This window comes from Urocampus carinirostris, chromosome 20 (assembly GCF_059441175.1).
Source record: "Urocampus carinirostris isolate Australia breed hairy pipefish chromosome 20, RoL_Ucar_1.0, whole genome shotgun sequence".
Classification (NCBI taxonomy): Eukaryota; Metazoa; Chordata; class Actinopteri; order Syngnathiformes; family Syngnathidae; genus Urocampus; species Urocampus carinirostris.
In genome coordinates, this window is record NC_142368.1 from 25027480 (window position 1) to 25050757 (window position 23278).

General features: G+C 39.7%; 1 protein-coding gene across 1 annotated transcript; it reads right to left on the bottom strand.

Moving 5' to 3' along the window:
• Positions 1-17772: 17772 nt before the first annotated feature.
• tmem18 (transmembrane protein 18) lies at positions 17773-22520 on the bottom strand. The gene is made up of 5 exons (XM_088324427.1): positions 22199-22520; positions 21944-22061; positions 20566-20620; positions 20401-20494; positions 17773-18457 (listed from the first exon to the last, which is right to left on the bottom strand). Exons 1-5 carry the CDS (start codon positions 22289-22291, stop codon positions 18365-18367), a joined length of 453 nt encoding a protein of 150 aa, XP_088180553.1. The 5' UTR covers positions 22292-22520; the 3' UTR covers positions 17773-18364.
• Positions 22521-23278: the final 758 nt, after the last annotated feature.

Consider the following 23278-nt stretch of genomic DNA (forward strand, 5'->3'; position numbering starts at 1 on the left):
AGATTAGGATCAAATATAACACCTAGATTTTTGACCGAGTCACTATGGGTGATATTACATTTGTCTAGGTTCAGGGTAATGTTTGAAAACAAATGACGACAGTGAGCTGGACCAATAATCAACATTTCAGTTTTTTCTGGGTTAAGGCGTAAAAAATTATTTGACATCCATCTTTGAATCTCAGTAAGGCAATCCTCCAGATTTCTAAAACTTAAATGTCCAGTTTTTTCCAGTGGCACATACAGTTGAGTGTCATCTGCATAGCAATGGAAACTAATATTATACTTGCGGATAATGTCACCAAGCGGGATCATATAAATACTAAAAAGAAGGGGGCCAAGTACAGAGCCTTGAGGAACACCACAAGGGACATTAGATTGTTTAGAGGTCATATTGCCATAGTTAACACATTGCATCCTGTCTGACAGGTAGGACCTAAACCACGAGAGTACAGTTCCTGAGATACCAATGCGTTCTAGACGAATCAATAATATGTTGTGGTCGACCGTATCAAAAGCAGCGCTGAGATCCAGCAGCAGTAACATTGATGAGGCACCAGAATCTATTGTTAAAAGGAGATCATTGGTTACTTTTGCAAGGGCTGTCTCAGTAGAATGATTTGCTCTAAATGCTGACTGGACAGTTTCAAAAAGGTTATTTTCTGACATGAAGTCATTTAGCTGCTGTGCAACGACCTTTTCAAGTAATTTCGCAAGAAATGGCAGATTTGACACTGGCCTATAATTACCTAGGCTTTCTGGGTCAAGGTTAGGTCGCTTAAGCGTGGGTTTAATGACGGCAGACTTGAAGGCTACAGGAACAATACCCGAGGATAGCGATATATTAATAATATTTAAAACTGATGGTCCTAAGATCTCAAACAGATCCTTCACCAGTGAAGCTGGAAACGGATCAAGCAGGCACGTAGTTTGTTTGGCCCTACTGACCATCTGTGTTAGATTATCAAGGGACAATTCATTGAAACTGGAGAATGTTTCTAAACAACCGCTGACACAGTCCATACCTAGCACCTCCACATCTTTGATATAGGAGGAGGAAACAGAGCGTTCTTTTAAAATTTCATTCCTGATTAGTTGAATCTTTTTATTAAAAAATTCCATAATGTCATTAGCAGAATGAGTGCAACCATTTGGGTTAAGTTGTTGTCTGGTAAGTTTCGCCACTGTGTCAAATAAAATTTTGGGATTATTCTTATGTTCAACAATAATCTTAGAGAAATACGAAGCTTTAGCTGAGGCAAGAGCTACTTTATATTTCAGCAAACTGTCACACCAGGCCAGTCGAAAAACCTCCAGCTTAGTAGTGCGCCATTTTCGTTCAATTTTTCTGCAACTTTGTTTGAGTAACCTAGTTTCTTCAGTAAACCAAGGTGTATTCTTCTTGGGTCGGAATTTATACTTTAGGGGCGCCACAGAATCAAGAACATTTACCAAAGCAGTATTGAAGTTGTTTGTAAGTGAGTCAACAGACCCAGTGTACGAAGGGAAGGCTGCAGTTACCGTAGGTAATAATTCTTTTAAGGCTAACACCGTTTTAGGGCGGATATTGCGACTGCTAAAGCCTATATTTTCCTTATCACAGTAAACAGCACCTCACATTTAACAAAATAGTGATCAGAGATGGCATTAGGATACGGTAACACTGTAACATTTGAGGCTACTACGCCACGGGTCAGGACAAGATCTAGAGTGTTCCCATCTTTATGAGTTGGCACACCAACTATTTGATTGAAACCAAATGTATCCATCAGTGACTTAAATGCAATTGCAAGTGAATTTGATGGGGAGTTTATGTGAACATTAAAATCACCAATAATTACAACATTATCCGCATACGTAACTAAGTCTGTTAACAAATCAGAGAATTCTTCCAAAAAATTTGAGTATGGTCCAGGTGGGCGATACACAACAACTACATAAATTGGTGTTGACATTAAGGACCTCATAACAAGTGCTTCAAACGTTTTAAAACTAGTAGGGGTATTAGAAGTAAATTTCAACCTATTTTCCGATATAAGAGCAACACCTCCACCTTTTTTGCATGGTCGTGCCAAGTGCGCACTCACAAAGTTAGGGGGAGAAGCCTCATTTAACACTACAAACTCATTTGGCTTCAACCAGGTCTCACAAAGGCCAATAAGGTTAAGATTGTGTTCATTAATAAGGTCATTAACAAGTAAAGCTTTGGAGGCTAGTGATCTAATATTAAGAAGGCCAAGCTTCAGCACTGTGGACTGAGCTGAAACCCTTCGCGAGTTTTGCACCTTAGTGGTAACCACCACAGGATTCGACTGCCGGTCCCGGGTCTTGTGCCTTGCATGACGGCAGATGCGGCCCGAATTCCACACCACAGGAATATTGTTGACCGGTGGAGTAGCAGGATGACTATTGGTAGAAAATAATGTTATTTCTTCTCCCTCCTCACCTAACAAGGGAGAAACAGAGGTAAGAGGCACAGAAGAAGATGCTATAGAATAGTATAAATCAGGGTGTATGGTGCAGTCAGTAGAACACTCTAAACTACAAAAACTATGTGAATTGCATGAATCTAGCATAGCGCTAGTTAGCTCTAGCGTTACAGACTCCACACCCATGGTAACAGGTTCACTAATCACCTGTGACCTGGCCTGCACTAGTGTATCCTGTCATGGAAGGCTTAAACAGTAATCTATATTTTTAGAAAGAGTGAGAGCACCTTCCCGGTTAGGGTGAAGGCCGTCTCTCCTCAGCAGGTCAGGTCGGCCCCAGAAAGCAGGCCAGTTATCCACAAACCTAAATCCCTTCTGATTGCAAAAACTTGCCAGCCATCGGTTAAGCGAGACTAGTCTGCTAAACCTCTCATCATTGCCTCTCGCAGGCAAGGGGCCAGAGACAATTACTCGATGCCGACTCATCTTTCTGGCGAGATTACAGGTCCTAGCAATATTTTTCTTTGTAATCTCAGATTGTCTCATTCTAGTATCATTGGAGCCGACGTGAATGACTATATCGGTGTAGCTAGCCCTGTCCTGGTGTCTAGGTTTGCTCGTCAGCTCCCTCAAATTAGCCTCAATGTCGGGTGCTCTGGCCCCAGAAATACACATAATCGTGGCTGGGGTGCTAAGCTTTATGTTACGGGTGATGGAGTCACCTATAACTAGGGTGCGGGAGCCAGTAGACCGGGGTGGAGTGGGACTAGCTAGGGGGCTGAACTTGTTATGCGTCTGAATTGGCTCACCGCGATTAGCATGCCGTTTAGGGCTAATGCTAACCGGACTAGCAGGTTCGCTACAACCCACGCTAGCAGTGGTGTCCGAGGCACCTAACATTTTCCGTTTAAACTGCTCTAGCTCACGGACACGTCCCTCTAGAAGGGCAACCTGCCTACGGACACGGGAGCAACCTTTACAGCAACCCATACTTACTTGTAAGCGTCGGATGCCAAGAGCGTCCTAGCAGCCGTGGGAGGGGATATCCTTCAACAACGATCGGCAGCAGCTTCCGACTGTAAAAACAATTTTGCGCGGCACTTACCTTGCGCCAATCGTCCGAGATACTTACCCGAAACTTTTCAAGATAAAAAGTCTCAATCCAAAGTCTCAATCCAGAACACTACATGGGTAACACTATCAGGGGCTTGAAGCCACCAGACAACATAGCTCCTAGGATCATTGCAACACACAAACTACTCCACTTCAGTAAGGTAGCAGATCACGAAGAGGGGGACCATTTAGGCTTTGTGTTTTGGGTGGGCGACTGTTATAGCTGGTGTCTGCTAGCTAGTAGCTTTAGCGGCTCATTACATTGAAAATAAATTCATCAATTAAATCGTCTCTGGGGAAAGTAAGAAGAGTGCAAAGAAATAGTGTTCACCAGCGGGTGCTCCGTGGATTCTTATCGGGTCCGGGAAGCGACTGATGCGGCATCAGGAAAGGCAATTGGCCAGGCTGCAGGTCTGGCCTGCTGCTTCGGCCCGGCTAACAACTCTCTTAACCCACTCCTCCTGAGCCTGTATCTCACCAACGCCAGATACAATGGCTTGCGAAACTATTTGGCCCCCTTGAACTTTGTGACTTTTTGCCACATTTCAGACTTCAAACAAATAAATAAAACTAATTTCTTCTGAAGAATCAACAAGAAGAATCATTAAGTGGAACACACTTTATTGGATATTTTAAACTTTTTTTTAACAAATAAAAAACGAAGAAGTAGGTATTAAGCCCCATTAAGTTAATACTTTGTAGCGCCACCTTTTGCTACAATTACAGCTGCAAGTCGCTTGGGGTATGTCTCTATCAGTTTTTCACATCGAGGAACTGATATTTTTGCCCATTCCTCCTTGCAAAACATCTTAAGCTCAGTGAAGTTGGATGGAAGGTGTTTGTGAACAGCAGATTTCAGTTCTTTCGACAGATTCTCAATTGCATTGAGGTCTGGACTTTGACCTGGCCATTCTAACACCTTGATACGTTTTTTGGTGAACCATTCCATTGTATCTTTCGCTTTATGTTTTGGATCATTGTCTTGTTGGAAGACAAATATCAAGTCAAGTCATTTATTTATATAGCCCTTAATCACAAAAATGTCTCAAAGGACTGCACAGGATTACAATCACACCATCACCTGATCTCAAACCAACATGCGGGCAAGGAAAAACTCAAAACCTCCGCGTGAGGAAAAAAAAACCTTGAGAAGGGGCCTCACAAGTGGTAATCCCCCCTCCAGGATGGCCAGGGTGGAATATATTTAGCATTACAGTACACAAACATAGTAAACACTTGGTAACATATTGAATTTTTTTCCAGAAAGTGCATGACAGCAACAACGCCCCCAGCCTGTAAACTAGTAAATATCCGTCCAAGTCTCATGTCTTTTGCGGACTCCATCAGGTTTTCTTCCAGAATGGTCCTGTATTTGGCTCCATCCATCTTCCCATCAATTTTAACAATCTTCCCTGTCCCTGCTGAAGAAAAGCAGACCCAAACCATGATGCTGCCACCACCATGTTTGACTGTGGGGATGGTGTGTTGAGGGTGATGAGCTGTGCTGCTTTTACGCCAAACATAACGTCTTGCATTGTTGCCAAAAAGTTTGATTTTGGTCTCATCTGACCAGAGCACTTTCTTCCACATGTTTGGTGTGTCTCCCAGGTGGCTTGTGGCAAACTTTAAACGACACCTTTTATGAATAGCTTTGAGAAATGGCTTCTTTCTTGCCACTCTTCCATAAAGGCCAGGTTTGTGCAGTATACGACTGATTGTTGTACTATGGATAGATTCTCCCACCTCAGCTGTAGACCTCTGTAGTTCATCCAGAGTGATCATGGGCCTCTTGGCTGCATCTCTGATCAGTTTTCTCCTTGTATGAGCTGAAAGTTTAGGGGGACGGCCCGATCTTGGTAGATTTGCAGTGGTCTGATACTCCTTCCATTTCAATATTATTGCTTGCTCAGTGCTCCTTGGGATGTTTAAAGCTTGGGAAATCTTTTTGTATCCAAATCCAGCTTTAAACTTCTCCACAACAGTATCCCGGACCTGCTTGGTGTGTTCCTCGTTCTTCATGATGCTCTCTGCGCTTTAAACAGACTTCTGAGACTATCACAGTGCAGGTGCATTTATACAGAGACTTGATTACACACAGGTAGATTCCATTTATCATTGTTAGTCATTCAGATCAACATTGAATCAATCGGATATCCTCACTGAACTTCTGGACAGAGTTAGTTCCACTTTATGATTGTGTCCCACTTACTGTTGATGGTTCACAAGAAATTACAGTTTTATATCTTGATGTTTGAAGTCTGAAATGTGGCAAAAGGTCACAAAGTTCAAAGGGTCCCAATTTTTTTCGCAAGCCACTGTACATTACCGATGAAACAGATGACCTGGAGATATAGCCTGTGGCAAACCGCTACATCCGGGACGGTTGTATTTTAATCATCGCAGCGACCTGGCTCAACTCGCTGCTTTTTAAATCGCTTTCTTGCACTGAGAGGAGAAGCTCTCCAATTTTGTTGTACTTCCGTACAATGACAATAAAGACTATTCATTCAACTGCAATTCTGGTGTCTGTGTTTATACTTGTTGTTATATTCATATACTCTCATTCGGTGGCTTGGGGGCTTTTATGAAGATACGATGCTACTTCAAAGATCTTCTCTTGTCTCCATTAACTGCGGGATTACTGTACAAAGGTTGTGAATCGCGTCACTGCTTCGTGAACACAGCATCATCCTGTCTGTTTGCTTGTTTGCAAATAACTTTCTTTCCCTTGAGGATTTCGGCCTATTTATTCATTCGCATAAGTGTCGGGGACGATTCGCCATTAGGATCAATTAAGAGGATATGACGAACCGTCTTGACATGATTGGATGGCGATGCGTCACCTAACACAGGTCGGAAGATGAATTTTTGTTTTGTTTTCCATTCATGAAGTCAGATGAGATCTACTTCCTGAGCATACATGCTTTGTTTTAAGCAACTCTTGTGCTTCCTGAAAATAATTTACTTAACCCCTTAATGCTCCTTTAAAATCTGCCTCCAATTCAAATTCAAGACGTATCTAAAGTGAATTAAATGCTGTACTTGAACGGTCTTGGTCTCTTTTGAAACACACTGAAGTTTTGTTCCAAACTGGAATATTCACTGCAAGTGCTACTAACATTGAGTAATCCCCTTTGGAACACACAAAAATGGAAGGTTTTTATTCTCACCTGAATTGTTTTTTGCAATCAATTCCCTGCAGATAAGTGTACCATGGGCATCTTAGTCGGAAAACAGGGGAGACAAGAGGTGGCTTATCAAACATGATTGCAATCAGAAAAACTAAATATTTTACACACGTTTTTAAGGTTCAGTCTAGGCTAGGGTACTCCAACCTTTTTCAACCTGCGAGCTACATTTTGTTAATTACTAGCGTAAAGGGCACCCAATTTTATATGCATTTCTAAAATAACAACGTATCATGTTATTACTATGCTGTCACCATGTTATTATCAGGTTAATCATTAGAAGTAGGGTTAAATAGCTTTACTCAACCACTAAAAAAATATTTTACTAGAAAATTACAATGACTGAGCACTGGTGAACTATTTTCAGAACAGGTCCGTGGGCACCTCAGCGTTCCTTAAAGAGCACCTTTGTTCTCACGGGGAACATGTTGGAGACACCTGGTCGTGGCGTTTCCAAAAGTGGCCATTTGGAGACAACAAGTTAACAGCACTAAAACCTCTGCAACTGTGTATTTTACTTTGGCCAAATTTAGACATTTTGAAAGAGTTGTAGATGTTTGACTTCTTTTTCCAGAATTCGATCAATGATTAGAAAACGTATTTTGCTCTGTACTGGCGTAGTTAACCACAGAGGATTTGTAGTATTTGGTAGCTTCCCTCTTTTGAAAAACTCACATACCCCTTGAATATTTGCCTTCATGCACCGCTATTTGATCATTACTAATAAAAAGGTGGTGGTCCTGATGCGAGCGAAGGACGAGTACCTAAGCAGGTGACTGCCATACCAAAATCGAATTCTCCATGTTACAACCCCTTCATTTTACTGTAAAATTTGCCTATAATCCCAATCGAAGACGTACCCAAAGTAATTTAAATGCTGTTCTTGAACCATTTGAAGAATAAGGATGATTTTGGTCTTTTTTGAATGGTAAGACTCCGAAGCTTTGCCATGAAGTGAAATAATCACTGCAAGTGCTACTGACATTTAGTAATCCGAGTTGAACACACACAGAAGTAGAAGGTTATTATTCTCGCCTAAAAACATTTTTTGCAATCCCATGTCTGTAGAAGAGTGTACCATGGGCATCTTAGCTGGAAAAAGATTGGACAATAGCATGAAGCCTTATTTGGTCACAGGTCACATTTGATCAAAATCTGAAAAACTAAACATTTAATTTTACACATTTTTCTAAAAGTTTGTCCAAGCCTTTCCAGTGTGCCCTTGTGTTTATGGAAAGCATTGTTTGGATCAGGGGTATCAAACTCATTTTTTCTTGGGGACAACGTGGTAGGAAAAAATAAACAGGAGAAACGAGTGAGATAACTAGTGAAATAACAAGAGAGATGACAAAATAGATAAGAGAAAAAGAGAGAGAGAAAAAGATTTGTAGACTTGAATATTTTTTTTTTCGGATATAGACATTTTAGTTAACCTTGACTCGATCCGCCTTTTTAAATGCCCCCAAAAAAACCTAATACTTTAAAACAAATGATTGGGGAAAACCTTATAATGATTAACCAGACAAATCACAACTTCAAAAAAATGCCATTTTGCGTGATCGCGCAAGACTAGCTAGCAACTAATTTGAGTGCGGCGAGACCTTCTTGATGCCGATTAGCGCCCTCATGCATAATGATCGCTCATGAAGCCTTTAAGACAGCAGTGAGCAAAAGATGTTTTCTTTTGTCTAATTACAGCCACCGCTTCCGTTCACGCGCTTAATTGCAGTGAATGACTCGGAGAAAAGCAAATCGATTAGCGGACGTCAAAAGAAGGAATACGTTCGTCAAGGGCCCGAGATTTCAGGGCAGCAGTCAAAACTCGGGGGAAAAGTCATTAATTAGCTTGTGTTACCGTTTACCCGAACCTCCTTTTCTTTGAAAACATGTCTGTCACCTCACTGATGGGAAAGGATATCAATTGCTGTTTCATTAACTGCAAAATAATCAACATTCAAAAGAACTTTGTTACTGTTAATTACGGACTACAAAACGCTACATTTTTAACACTGCGGCTTTAACTACGGTGCATTGTGGCTTATTCACATTGGTCCAAATAAATTTTATAAATAGTTTTAAACCATTCCATTATATCTTGTTTGAAGATGAATCTGCACCCCATTCTCAGGTACCTTGCACACTCCATCAGATTTTGTGCCAGAATCACCCTGTATTTGGGTCCATCCATCTTCCCATCACATCTAATACAATTCCCAGTCCCTGCGCAACAAAACTAATACCAGAGCAGGATACTGCCACCACCATGTTTGAAAATGGGGATAGTGTTTTGCGATAATCTTATGCCAAACAGTAAAGCTTTACCTTCAGCCCAAAAACTTCTATTTTGTTCTAATCGGACTAGAGCACATTGTTTTACATGTTATTTGTGTCTCCCATGTGGCTTCTTGCAAACGCCACTCTTTTTTTATTGTATTCTTTCAGAAATACAATACAATTCTTTTTCTTTGTCCCTGTGGTGAGGGGCCCTCTACTTCTGAGAGGTAAGAGAATTCTCCCACCATGGTCCGCTGTGTGTCGTAAGAGGCGACTAAAGTGGAGGGAGCGAGGGGACTGGGGATCCTCTCCTCTCTATCTCTACTCCCTAAGAGACAGCAAGGTAAAGAAAGGGGGCGGGAGACCGAAAGGTCTCGCAAACCCTAGTTATGGGGTCATTAAAGGTGAGAGGATGTGGATGTAAAGCGACTGAGTGGAAGAAAGAGGAGATCGGAAGGATGATGACTAAAAGGAAGGTTGATGTGTTAGCCTTGAGTGAAACAAAGATGAAAGGAAAGGGTGAATTACAGATTGGAGGTATGTATGGTAGAAGGTCTGGAGTTGCGGGTGGACATGCTAGAGGAGTGGCTGTGCTTGTGAGTGAGAAAGCAAAGGAAAAACTGGTGGAGTGGAAAGAGATATCTTCCAGATTGATGTGGGTGAGGTTGAAGTGGGGTGTAGAAGTATGGTTGTTTATAAGTGCATATGGACCTGGTTCAGAAAGAAGCGCTGAGGAGAGAGGGGAGTTCTGGAAGGACTTGTCCGAATGTGTGGCAAGTGCAAAAGAAGGGTGGAAAGTGGTAATACTAGGTGACCTGAATGCTAGAGTGGGTGATGAAACGGTTGAAAATGTGATTGGTAGATATGGAGTACCAGGAAGAAATGAGAGTGGGAAGAAATTGATTAAGTTATGTGTGGAAAATGAGTTGGTGATTGGAAATACATTGTTTAAAAAGAGGGACGTGAAAAAGTATACCTTTGTCAGAGTAGATAGTGGCAAGATGGTGGACAGAGCACTGATGGATTATGTAGTGGTTACGAAAGGGATGTTAAGTAGATTGTTGGATGTGCATGTTTACAAAGGTGAAATGAGTGGTATGTCTGATCATTTTTATGTGGAAGGAAAACTGAGAATAGATGGATCGTGGAGGGCTAGTTATAAGAAGAGTGTGAGGGAAGAGGTGAAAATGTCAGAGTTGAATAAGGCAGAAAAGGAAAGAGAGTTTAAAGAGAGGATAAGGGAAGAGTATGAACGGGTTAGTAGAAGAGAAATGGAGAGTGTGGAAATTGAATGGAAGTGGCTTAAAGAGGCAGTGTTGAGGAGTGCAAAAGAAGTGTGTGGAATGAGAAAAGTTGGTCGAGGTATTAGGAAAGGAAGTGAATGGTGGAATGATGAGGTATCAGAGGCTGTGACCGAAAAGAGACATGCCTTTGAGGAGTGGCTGCAAGATAAGAGTGGCGATGCGTATGAAAGATATAAAGTGAAGAAAAGGTTGGTAAAAGCGGAAGTGGAAGCAGCGAAAAGGAAAGCAAATGATGAATGGTGTCGAAAGATAGGAGTGAACTTTGAGGAAAGGAGAAAAGTGTTCTGGAAAGAAGTGAAAAGAGTAAGAAACAGTGAGTCTGGAAAGGAAGAGAAAGTGAAAGATAAGGATGGTAGATTGCTGGTTAGCGGTAGTGCAGTCAGGACGAGATGGGCAGAGTATTTTGAGGAGTTGCTAAATGTGGAGGATGGGAGAGAAGTGAGAGTTGAGGCGATCGATGGTATGGAGAGAATGCCCGTGCTGGGTGATTTAAATGTGAAGCCTGTGGAAACATGGGAGGTGCAAGAGGTAGTCAAAGAAATGAAAGGAGGGAAGGCACCTGGGTTGGATGGTTGTACCGCTGAATGCCTGAAAAAAGGTGGCACAGCTATGATTGACTGGTTAGTACGCTTGTTGAATCTATGCTTTTTAAGTGGTGTGGTTCCTGTTGATTGGTGTAGTGCATGTATGGTGCCATTGTATAAGGGTAAAGGTGATAAGTATGATTGTAGCAATTCGAGAGGTATCAGTTTGTTGTCTGTGTGGGGTAAGCTGTATGGAAGAGTCTTGATTAAGAGAGTGAGAGAAAGAACGAATGAGGTGGTGATGGAGGAGCAGAGTGGTTTCAGGAAAGGAAGAGGATGTGTGGATCAGGTGTTTGCAGTACGACAGGTGTGTGAGAAATATTTTGCAAAAGGTAAGGATGTTTATTTGGCTTTCATGGACTTGGAAAAGGCGTATGTTGATAGAGAGACGTTGTGGCAAGTGATGGTGATGTATGGAGTGGGTGGAAAGTTGTTGGAAGCATTGAAGTTTTTATATGAACAGTAGAGCATGTGTAAGAGTAGGGAGTGAGATAAATGAGTGGTTCCCTGTGTTGACTGGTGTGAGACAGGGGTGAGTGATGTCACCATGGCTGTTTAATGTGTACATGGATGGTGTGGTGAAAGAGGTGAATGCAAGAGTATTCAGCAGAGGTGTAGAGATGATGGACAACAGTGGAACAGTCTGGCAGGTAAGTAAGTTGTTGTTTGCAGATGACACAGCGCTTGTGGCTGATTCTGAGGAAACATTGAGAAGGTTGGCAACGGAGTTTGGAAGAGTATGTGATAGGCGTAAGTTATGTGTCAATGTTGGGAAGAGTAAGGTGATGAAGTGTTCACGTGTTGCATTGGGCATGACGTTAGAAATCAGGTTGCATGGACAGGTGCTGGAAGAAGTTGAAAGCTTTAGGTACTTGGGTTGTGATGTGGCTGCAGTTGGTGGAATGGAGTGTGAGGTATTAAACAGAGTGAATCAAGGAAGCAAGGTTTTGGGTGTTCTGAGGAGAATGATTAACAACAGAGTATGAGTATGGATGTTAAGAGGGGACTGTATGAGAGTGTGATTGTGCCGACTGTGTTGTATGGTGCAGAGACTTGGAGCCTGAACGCAGATTTAAGAAGGAAGTTGAGCTTTTGAGATGAAGTGTTTGAGAACTGTGTTAGGAGTGACAAGATTGGATAGACTGAGAAATGAAATTGTGAGAGACAGAACTGGAGTAGTCGTGGAACTGAGCAAGCGTGTTGATAAGAGTACTCGGTTGGTTTGGACACGTGGAGAGGATGGATGAGGAGCGAATGTTGAAGAGGATCTACAGAGCAGAAGTCAATGGAATGAGACCAAGAGGAAGGCCGCAGTTGACGTGGATGGATGGTGTTATGAGTGCACTGCAGGAAAGAGGTCTAAATATAATGGAAGCTAGAGCTCGTGTTGGTGATAGAAAGGAGTGGAGAGGTGTTGTGAAAGGATAGTGGGATTGTGGACGCGTTCTTAAGGATGGGCTGGGCACCTGTATGATGCGGCAGGGGTAAACCAGTGAAAGCGGTCGGGCCCTGCTGTTGAACAAAAGAGTGTGTTGTGTCACCCTGACCCGAGTGACATGGCCGCTTTCTGGTGTCCCATTTTATCTGGAGGGACGAAAGCATGACCAACTTGGGTGCCGAGGTGCTTAACTTGTTTGGGTGTCCGGGCATTTGGGTTGGCCATGGTCCAAAACGTTTTGTGTGTGTTTTTTATGCTATTTATTTCCCTGTTATTTTCTTTGTTATTGTATGTGTGTGTCTTGCTGTCGGTCACCCCTCTTGAGGGATATGACCAAGGTAGATAGATAGATAGATAGATAGATGGATAGATTCTTACAGAAAAGGTTTTCTTATTGCCACTCTTCCATAAAAGAGAGATTTATGAAAAGTATGACTAAAAGTGGGCGGCACGGCGGCTGAGTTGCCAGCGCGTCCGCGGCACAGTTCTGAGGTCATGGGATTGAATCCTCCTATGGGGAGTTTGCATGCTCTTCCCGTGCTTGCACTCCGGTTTTCTCTCGGATTCCAAAAACATTCATGTCAGGTTAATTGGCCGGTCCGAATTGACCCTGTGTGTGAATGTATGAGTAAGTTGTCTGTCTCTGTGTGAGCTGTGACAGGCTGGCAACCAGTTCAGGGTGTCCCCTGCCCTCTGCCTTAAGATAGCTGGGATGGGCTCCCGCACCCCGACTGAGGATAAGCGGTGCAGATAATGGATGGACAACTGATCCCAAGAGCAAAGAAGTGTTCTGCTGGTTCAAGAGCGTTCTCCATCCGGGCACCGGTGCTGTGGAATGCTCTTCCCCCTGAGATCCGATCTGCATCCTCAGTGGAAATGTTTAAATCTAAGCTTAAAACTCACTTCTACTCCATAGCATATGAATAACCTACTCTTCTCATCGGCTGAAAAATACTGTAGTCTGTGTAATATAGTGTAATAATCTGTGAAGCCCTTTGAGACTCTTCGTGATTTAGGGCTATACAAATAAAAATGACTTGACAATGCATAGATTGTCTCACCACAGGTGTGTATGCGTACAGGTCATCCAAAGTGATCACGGGCTTATTGGTTGCTCCTCTGATTAGATGTCTCCTTGTATGGGCCAAAAGCTTCGAGGGACGTCCAGGTCTTGAGGTTTGCAGTGTTTTTATGCTCTCTCCATTTCAATATTATTGCCTGCAAAGTGCTTTGAGTGTACATGTTGCAAAACCTTTTTGTAACCCAATACTTTCTCTAGGCACTGTAGACTATTAGAGGCACACACAACATATTGTAAGGAAAATCTTTCAGGAAATAAAGTATTTCTCTCACAAGATTTTCTATTTAATCCTCTGGTTCATATGCAATTATAAGAAAGGTTCCTTTTTGATTATGAAAACTCAAAAAAGGAATTGGCACTCAAATTCAGACCAAAAATTCAGAACATAGATCAGTGGTGAAGTCCATGTCTGATTAGTAGTCAGGCAAAGTCAGAAAAAAAACAAAAAAAACAAAGACTTTATAATGGGATTGGCAGAGAGGGAAAGCAAAACATTAACTGTAGCATTATTGTCTTACGTTACCTTATAAAGTATATGCATTACTTCTTTTGAACAAAAGCCTCCCTTGATAAAACTAGTGATAATATAGTAATCCTCAATCAGGACAAAAAGCCCAGAAAACAAAAAAAAAAGGTACTTGATGGTTTTACTTGCTGTTAGATTGCTCATACTATCACAGGGTTCGTACACCCTTTTCATGGCCAAATTCAAGCACTTTTAAAGGACTTTTAAAGTCATTTTTTAAAATCTCCCCAATACCATTAAAATAAATCCGGCGTGAATCGTGTATTTTCTAGATCCACAAATATATTTGCGATTTACACATGCAATTTTTAATTGTGAAGGTGCATTTATCAAAATATATGATTTTTAGATCTTGAGTAAATCGCAAATTTATTTTTGGATCTGAACAATACATGTGTAAATATTTTTGAGACAAATCTGTCCCAATAGAAGTGTTGGGTAAAATTACGGTTATAAGTAGCTAACATTTTCAATTGCAGGAAGTTCTTCCCAATACAATTTGCCCCTGGGAAACGCGATCTTAATTTTTTGTTGGCCCATGATAAATGATACTTAATCCTTGCACTAATACACATTTCATGATGCCCTGTTTGGGTGCAGCAGCATGCACCTGTCCTTTTGGGGCATTGGCTCTTCATTTTACAATGGCATATAAACTAATGACAGCTGCCATTAAACACAGGGAAAGAAGTAATGCAATGTCAAAGCCAAGCCACCTGAAGGCAGTGTGCATCATTTTTAAGCAGCAGCTTTTAGAAAAACGAGTAAACAATGTCAAACATTCACAAGCATTTCACCTAAAATCCAAGCACTTTTCAATCCTTAAAAACACAACATTAAAATGCAAGCATTTTCAAGGATTTCGAGCACCTGTGCGAACCCAGTATCCCTAATTCTATTGTTTAGGGCTGAGGTGTGAGCCAGATCAGAATCCTTAGTCTCACTATCACCCGGTACCATGAGGCAAGAGATTTGCATGCCTCACTCTACATCTGCAGATACTCATCACAGTAATATAGGTTATATACTAATTTTCATTGATAATTATTATGCTATGTGAAAATTCGGTAAAAGTTAAATGAGAAAACAACTCTGAAACTGAAAACATAACCATTTATTAGTTTTACTTTTGTTGTTATGACAAGTGAGGCACAGCCCCCTTTACTGCAAAAAACTGCTTCAGAATGACTGTTATAACTATCTGCCTACTCGTTACTGCCAAAAACTAAAACAAAAAATACTCAACGCAATATAAATCAAATCTTGCATTAATAAAAAGTGTTTTGATGATTTTAGGAAAAAAAGAGCATTGCCAAAGAGCTAAGAGTGTGTATGAAATAAATGTTGGCAGCTGCTTACGCTGACAACCGGTAATAACTTATTGAGCCATCTTTGGACAAAGAAACTTCATTTTTTAAGGTTTTTTTTTTTAATGGGAGAGGGGGTGGTGGTGTAGTTGCACTTATTGAAGTATGTCAGCCATGTTTGTTAAAGTTTTCCGCAGAAGAGTGTGGAATTCCATTAATCGAACATGCTCCCTATTTCATCACATTATTTTCCAATAGTTTTCGGCCTTCCGTTTTTTCTAATAAATAAATTCTATAACCCAACTTTTTTTTTAGAAAACAAAGAAAAAACTTCCAACAATTAATTATAGCCCATGTCGCCTTCTAGATGTCAGTTAGTTCAAGCACCGAACAGATATTTCTGAAAACAAATGCTTCATGTGCTGAGTAAAAAAATCTACTATGATTTTGAATTTCATAAAATATGTTTAAAACTCTATGAAATATATCTTAAATTTGGATAAACGTAAAAGGGACAGTGTGTATTATTAAGCTCTTCCTATTGGTAAAACCTCATTAATTTCAAATGTAAATACTGTAAATATTTTTAAATAATAAGCAAAATACAAGAAATATTTTTACTTGTAATTGGATCCAATATATATATATATATATATATATATATATTTTTTTTTTTTTTTACATAACATTAGACTTACCTAGAGGGAGCTGACATGATTGTCCGCCACTTTGCCCATTAAGGCTACCCTGAAAAACAAGTCTTTTTTTCCTTCTTTTTATCTTTACTCATGCTTTTTTCTCTTTGATTCTTTACTCTTCAAGATATTTTTTCTTTGTCTCCCTTTTCCTTTGTTTTTTCTTTTTCCCTTTTCATCATTTCCCCCCTTTTGTTATTTTATCATTTCTTCTTTATTTCTTCCTTTTACCTTACTTTTGAATTTTCTTTGCTAAATTGTAGACATTTTTATGGATCAGCAAAATGCATGATTCACTGTTGATGCCTTAGCAAAATCCATTTCAACCTAATCATGCCGGAAGGGGGATTTACCGCATGTGTGACCCTTTCCCAAGGTTTTTTAATTTCTTAATTAGTTTTTCATCCGGAGTTTTTGGTGAGTTTTTCTAGCTCTGATGTGGGTTTTAGAATAGGGAATGTTGTTAAGTTGGTCTGTGCAGGCCTATGAGACTTTTTGTGATAGAGGGCCATACAAATTAGTTTGACTTGACTTCCTTTTTACCCTTTATTTCCTTTGTTCTCTCAACAAAGGGGCCCATGATCACAGTAGATGACCTGCAGGCATTCACAGCTGAGGTGGGCCAATATGTGCGTAAGACAACTATTAGTCGTACTCTGCATAAATAGAAGAGTGGCAAGAAGAAAGTCATTTCTAAAATACTATCCTAAAAAGGCTCGTTTGGCATTTGTACGGGGCCACAAACAACATGAGGAACAAGATTCTCTGGTCAGATGAGAGTAAAATTGAACTTTTTGGGCTTAATACAAAGTTAACATTTGGCGTAAAAGTAACACTGCACATCACCAACCCCACTGTTAAGCATGGTGTTGGCAGCATCATGTTCTGGGGTTAGTTTTCTTTAGCAGGGACTGGAAATATCGTTGATGGAATGGATGGGCCCGAAAACAGGGCGATTATGGCAGAAAATGTGTCTATAAGAGGACTGACAATGGGGGATCTGAAAAATGCTGTGCACAAATGATTAACCATCAGACCTCAAGGAACTTGAGCTGTTTTGTAAGGAAGAAGAGGCAAATATTTCTATATCACGATTTCCGAAATTTATAGAGACAACCCCAAAAATACTTTTAAAGGGTTCCTACACCTTAAAAAAATTTTAACGCCTTTCGACATCAAATTTAAGACCAAGTTGACAAAAAAACCCACAAAATATTTCTTGCACACTACATCGTGCCTCGAACACATTACCTGGCACTATCTTTTAGCCATGACTAAAACCGTTCGTAGGTTTCATGTCCTGCACGGTTGTCATGACGCCTAGCTGGCCCCTCCCCTTGACACCGGCTGAGACGCATTGGACTGATTGCTCTTGGAGTACTTAAGCGCGGCCTTTTGGAACTGCCCGCTGCCATATCATTGCTTAGCCTTGTTGAAAACCTGTTACTGCCTGTTTGATTTGAGTAATGCCTAGATTGTAATTTTGCCTGCCTTTGAACCTGCTTTGTTTTGTTTTTGGTCCGTTTGTGTGTTGGACAACTTTACTTTCTCGATTAAAGTGACAGATCGTCTACGCAAATGAGTTCCGACTTCCTGCTCCTCGGCCCGTTTCGTGACAGTAGGACAGCCACTTCTTATTAAATGTACACTTTCCCATGGTCCAGAGTAAACGTCTCAGTTTAAAGTTGCTTTGTTTTGTGGATAGACCTAAGATATGCGTCCCCTCTAAACGAACCTTGAAACCACATTTTTGTTTTGATAGTTAAATTATTGCATTTACGCAATGATACCAAGAATGCAAATCTGTAAATTATTATAAAAGACAAGTGATAAATATTACTAAATATTTTTAATTCAAACAAATATAAATCTTATCAATGTATTCATATTTTTAGGACTTTTGAAATCTGGATTCAAGACTATTTAAAGCCAATTAAGGCCTCATTGTTAGGATAAGGAATTCAATGCCTTTTTAGAGATCTGCGGAACCCTGTCGTAGCTGTCATTGCAGAAAAAGGAGGTTGTACCAACTCAAAGGGGGCCAATATGTTTGCAATCCTACTTTTCATTTTTACACAATATAAAATGTTGAACAATATTGGCTTCTTTTCAGGATGTGTCTCACATGTTTTTGATTCTTAGAAAATAGTTTGCCTTTATCCATAGATTTAAAACCTGAAATATGGCAATAGATAGATAGATAGATAGATAGATACTTTGTTCATCCCCGAAGGGAAATTCACATTTCCAGCAGCATCCCTGAGCTGAGAACAATCGAGAACAATCGAAAATAACATGTCAAAGAGTTGCAAGACACCATATCTGCTTTAGTGTTCGAGAGTTGTGGTAGGCGGTACATGACTATGTTGTCCATCCCCAATAAGAACTGCAAAGAGAGTCATTTTGTAGCATACGACAAGAATGCATCAGTCGCTCTTTTTGGCCTGGCGCATCTTCCGCTTGAGTTGTAGTGTCTTCAGCTGGGCCATGGTAGAGAATGTCCTGAACACCCACACCGACTGCGGACAAACACAATGGGGAGCTTCAATTGCTAAATTCTACATAAAGCACTCTAACCCTACACCTATAACACTAGCTCCTAACCCTAGCCCTACACCTAACTCTGTTTCAAACTGTAAACCTAGCCCCCTAACTCTATTTTGGAACACTACATTCAGTTTAGAGACCTAATATGGAGTTCAAACCCTAGTTCCTAAATCTAAAACTACACCCAACTAGCTGTAACCATAGCCTCTACACTTTTACAGAACCTTAAATTCTGTTTTATACCCTAATAAGAAGCCAAAACCTTATTTTAAAACCCTAGAGCCAATCCTATTTTAGAACCATAAAATAAGTTCACACCCCATATTTGCACAAACCCTAGCCCCTAACCTAAGAAACATCACAACAATTTAAAACATTTACTAGCACTTCACCTAAAATTCAAGCACTTTTCAAACCTTAAATCCACAACATTAAAACTCAAGCATTTTTAAAGATTAAGCACCCGTACGAACCCCGTTTTTACATTTTAATTTCAATCAGACACTATTTTAGAGCAAAATAAAGTAGCTAGATCTATGATGAATACGTGCGCTTGTAAACAATTGAATCATAAATACACTGGTTATGAAAGGCAATGATGCAGCAAAAAAAGTCACACCCAATACCCACAAGGCCTGGTGGACGTGAGTCTAATGCAAAAAAAATCTGCTTGTCATCTAATTAGACTAAAAACAACTAGTGTTACTCCAATGCCGATGCAGTACTGTTTTAAGGTATTGTAAACAGACCAAAATACCAGTATGAGTTTTAAATCTAATTCAATGTAATACTATAATCACTGTAATGTAAAATTTACTGTATTAAATATCAGTACTGTTCCTTTAGTGATTCCTGCTATGATAGGATGTCTTTTTTTTTCTTCAATGGTTTACAGTAGGGGTGAGGGATACTATGATTTTTGGTATCGATACGATCCTAGAAAATACATGGTAGTATCGATTGGTATCGATACCCATACTTTTTGTTAGGAAATGTCACGATCATTGAAAAGTTAAACCCTTCTCCCTTGAGTTAGTCACAAAGATTTTTGTCACTCGTTTTTTTTCAACTACATTGCAAAACAAGTATAAAAAATTCATAAAAAATATTTGGATTAGAACGGTTCCAAAACAAACGCCAAGACCAAAAACTCAACTATGCAACATAAATACAAATACTGTATAACAATATCAACCAGACAACTAAAATAATGTCCATTGCACAATATTTTAAAAATAAAGTCAATAATTCAGATAAATGGTCAATTTTCTCTCATTGGCTCTGTTGCCATTGTGACAACAGATTTAAAGGTTTTTGTTCAGCAACAGAAACATGTTTACATTTTTGGTTTTTTAATGTGTTTAAGTTAAATTTGTGGTGTTTCCACAGAAGCAGACCACTTTACCACACAAATTACACCTTGCGTTGTTCTTTTCTGTAGTTGGAAAAAAAGTCCACACCATGCTGCGCTTTCTGTTTGCCTCCAATTTTTAGCTTCTGGTAGGGGTGGGTAGGTAAATTTGGCCCAAACTTGTGCCTATCAGGCAGGATGCAGCAGCATGCTAGGTAGGAAGGGTTGCTAAAAGTCTTCCCTTGAGTCACACACCCAAACATTAACTTATAGAGTTGCTAAGGGCGCTGAGTGAGAGAAAAGGGCCGACCTATTTACGAGTCAGTGAGAGTGCGCGCTTTAGCACTGAGGGGAGCACAAATACACGCATTGGCATTTGCAATCATTTACATAAAGAGAAATCTAAAAGTTACATTTCGCTTATATATATATATTTAAAAATATTTCAATATTATCTTGTTATACATTGTTTGAGACTCTGTCGGGACCCATTAAACCCTGGCAGCCCGCCAGAATCCTCCTCTGGGATGTGAAACATTAACGGTGTTTATTGGGTGGACTCACCACAATGATGACGGCATTGAAGAGCAACGGGATAGAGAAGACCAACGATATGAACATGCCCTTTGAGTCAAAATATTGGAACTCAGAGAATAACCTGCAACAAATTTTGCCTTCAGTATGCTTGTGCACAACAGATCAATTATTCCCAAGTAATCACGGGCTTACCTCCAGTTCATTGCAGCCAATTCATTTAAATATTCAGCACTGGCCACTAAAAGAACTGTGGAAAAAGAGACAGGGTTCCTACAGCTATAGGATGTTAAATTTAAGACTTTTTAGTACTTTTTCAATGCGTTTTGAAATCAAATATAAGACTAAGTCGGCAAAATAAAACGAATTGCAACACACAAAACAAAAAAACACAAATATGTCTTGCACACAATACATGGTGCCTTGTACACATTACCTGGCACCGCTTTTAGCCATGGCCCAAAATGTTACCTTCTCATAAAATGTACTTTCCCATGGTCCAAAGTAAACATCTCTGTCCCAAGTGGCGATGTGTATTTTAGGTATACGTCATGCGTCTGACCCAAATCACCGTTTTGATACTTCCGTTATTGTGGTCACGCCATGCTGCCAATAAATTGGCCATTAAAAAAAAAAAAAAAGAGTTTATAGATGTCACGAAATCTTTTTAGTTCAAACAAATATAAATCTTATTAATGTGTCCACATTTTAAGACTTTTGAAAATGGGATTTAAGACATTTCAATACCTTTTAAGACTTTTCAAGGGAACCCACCAATAGTAGTAAATATTAAGTACTGATAGAATTGAACAAATCGGTATTCGACCAAAATATTTGAGTCGTTTTTACTCAGGTATTCATTGGAAAAACTCGAACACATCCAAACACACCAGAACACTTGCATTCATTGTGATTTTGTGCTGTTTATTACCTGTATTTGCACATAATTATGGTTTGAGAAAGGAGAAGAAATAAAGGAATAATTAAAAAATACAAGGATGATGTATGAAGTTTCTGACACTGCTCAAAGTTAAAGTACGTGGTTTAAAATGGTTTTATATGCTTATCTTGTATCTAATCGTTGTATCTACACAATTAAATATTTATTTTTCCGTACAGGTTTTATTAATATTTCGGGTATTTATTGTTGTTTGGGTACGCGTTTTATTAATATTTTAGGTATTTTGGGATGCCTAGGAATATATAAAAACAAATAGCATTTGGATATGAAAAGCATGTTTCAGTACTCGGAAAAATTCAGTGTAACCCGTTCTGGGGCGCGAATAGCCCCAGACCGCGTGACACATAGAGCCTGTCTTCTGTAACAAAATCTAAGCTGAACGAGACTGTATAAACAGGGACATGAATAATGATGGGTGGACAATTAGAAAAAAGTCACACAATTCGGATATTATAGGCCAGCAGAGATCACCGCCGATCATTCAAAAAGAATAACAAAAAAAAAACACCATTATGCGACATATAGGTATTAGTCAGGTATTACAAGATAAAATGGGTGCCATTCAGAACTTCTCTGATTCCCCCACCTTCAGAATTCCATTCTTCGACTTACTTATAAGCAGAAAGTGGCAGATTTGCGCTCTATAATACTTGCACGTCAGCACAGTCAGGCAAAGGATCACGATGTGAAAAAGCACTCCAGCCATAAGCCACGGCTCAGACCATTTCACCTGAAAAGAAATGAAAAAACACAACAGGGGAAAAAAAGAATAATAAGCCGGGAAAACAAAAATTGTATTTGGGTGGTTTGCGGCTATGCTTACTTAGTAAGCTAGCATGGCTAATTTGCGAACAAAAATTAACTTACAGACATGAGAAACGTCCAAATGGAAGTAATTCTTAAATTACTAAACCCGTCGATAGGTACAGAGCTTATGTTAAATGGTTTTTGGTTTGCCATGTTTACAAAAAACACACAAAGTATGCTTTTAGTTTAGCAGTAACATGTAAACCCAGGAAACAAAATACTGTACGTCATAGACCAAATCTTCCCATCTTCTTCATTTCCGTAACGTGACAGAGAAGTCAAGGGCGCTGCTGACCTCTATCGGGTTTTTATTGACAATGCACTAACAAGAATTGAATTTCTCTAGTCTAAATAATAGGTGGCAAACATGCGACCCGCTGAGAAAATTACAAGAGCTCTCTCTCAGCAGCCCCGAGAGGTTTTGTTTTAACATTTGAACCCCAGGCTTAAATGAGTTTTACACCCCATGCTCTAAACCCTCATGTTGTTGTCATCTGTGTACTTTTTATACAAATTTAAATAAAATCAACCTTTCATTTTTTTATACTGTTGAGAAAAGTCATGACATTTAAAGTTCAGTAAAATATTATTTAGATTTTTTAATGGGTTTAAGAAGGCTTAAAAGGGCAGTGTGTATTATTTAACGCCTCCTGGTGGTAAAAAATGTCATTTGAAAAAAAACGAAAACAATATTCATTTAAAAGTTAGGCAAAAATATTTTAATTAACATGTAGCATGCATTTCTTTTAAATACGTGGCGGTTGAGATATTAGTATTTATTTGACATAAGATGAGCCCCACCTAGAGGGAGCAGACGTAATTGGCAGCCATTTTGCTGCAAATGCGACACTTTGAAAAACATTTCTTATGCATACAATTAAAAATGATAATTCACACAAAAAAACAGAAAAAAATAGAACATTGTGAAAAAACATGTTTCACTGTAATGTATTTTTATGCATTTTTTTTTCCTTGTTTTCTTTTTTACTCTTCGTGTTTATGCGTTTTGTTTTGGCCCAATGTAGTCAACCACATAATTTTTTGTGGCCCGTAAGACATTGCTTGGAGAAGCACAAGAAAAAAATTAGCCAAATGATGACTTGCAGCTTTAAATATGTCCACTGGATGTCGCCAAAGCCA

Bases quoted from the DNA above. Each gene is read 5' to 3' on its own strand.
- tmem18 (XM_088324427.1), bottom strand. From the start codon at position 22,291: ATGGCAAACCAAAAACCATTTAACATAAGCTCTGTACCTATCGACGGG. The intron at 20,621-21,943 runs GTAAGTCGAAGA...CTTTTTCCACAG, and splicing joins CTGCCACTTTCTGCTTATAA to TTCTTTTAGTGGCCAGTGCT. The intron at 20,495-20,565 runs GTAAGCCCGTGA...AATTTGTTGCAG, and splicing joins TTGGCTGCAATGAACTGGAG to GTTATTCTCTGAGTTCCAAT.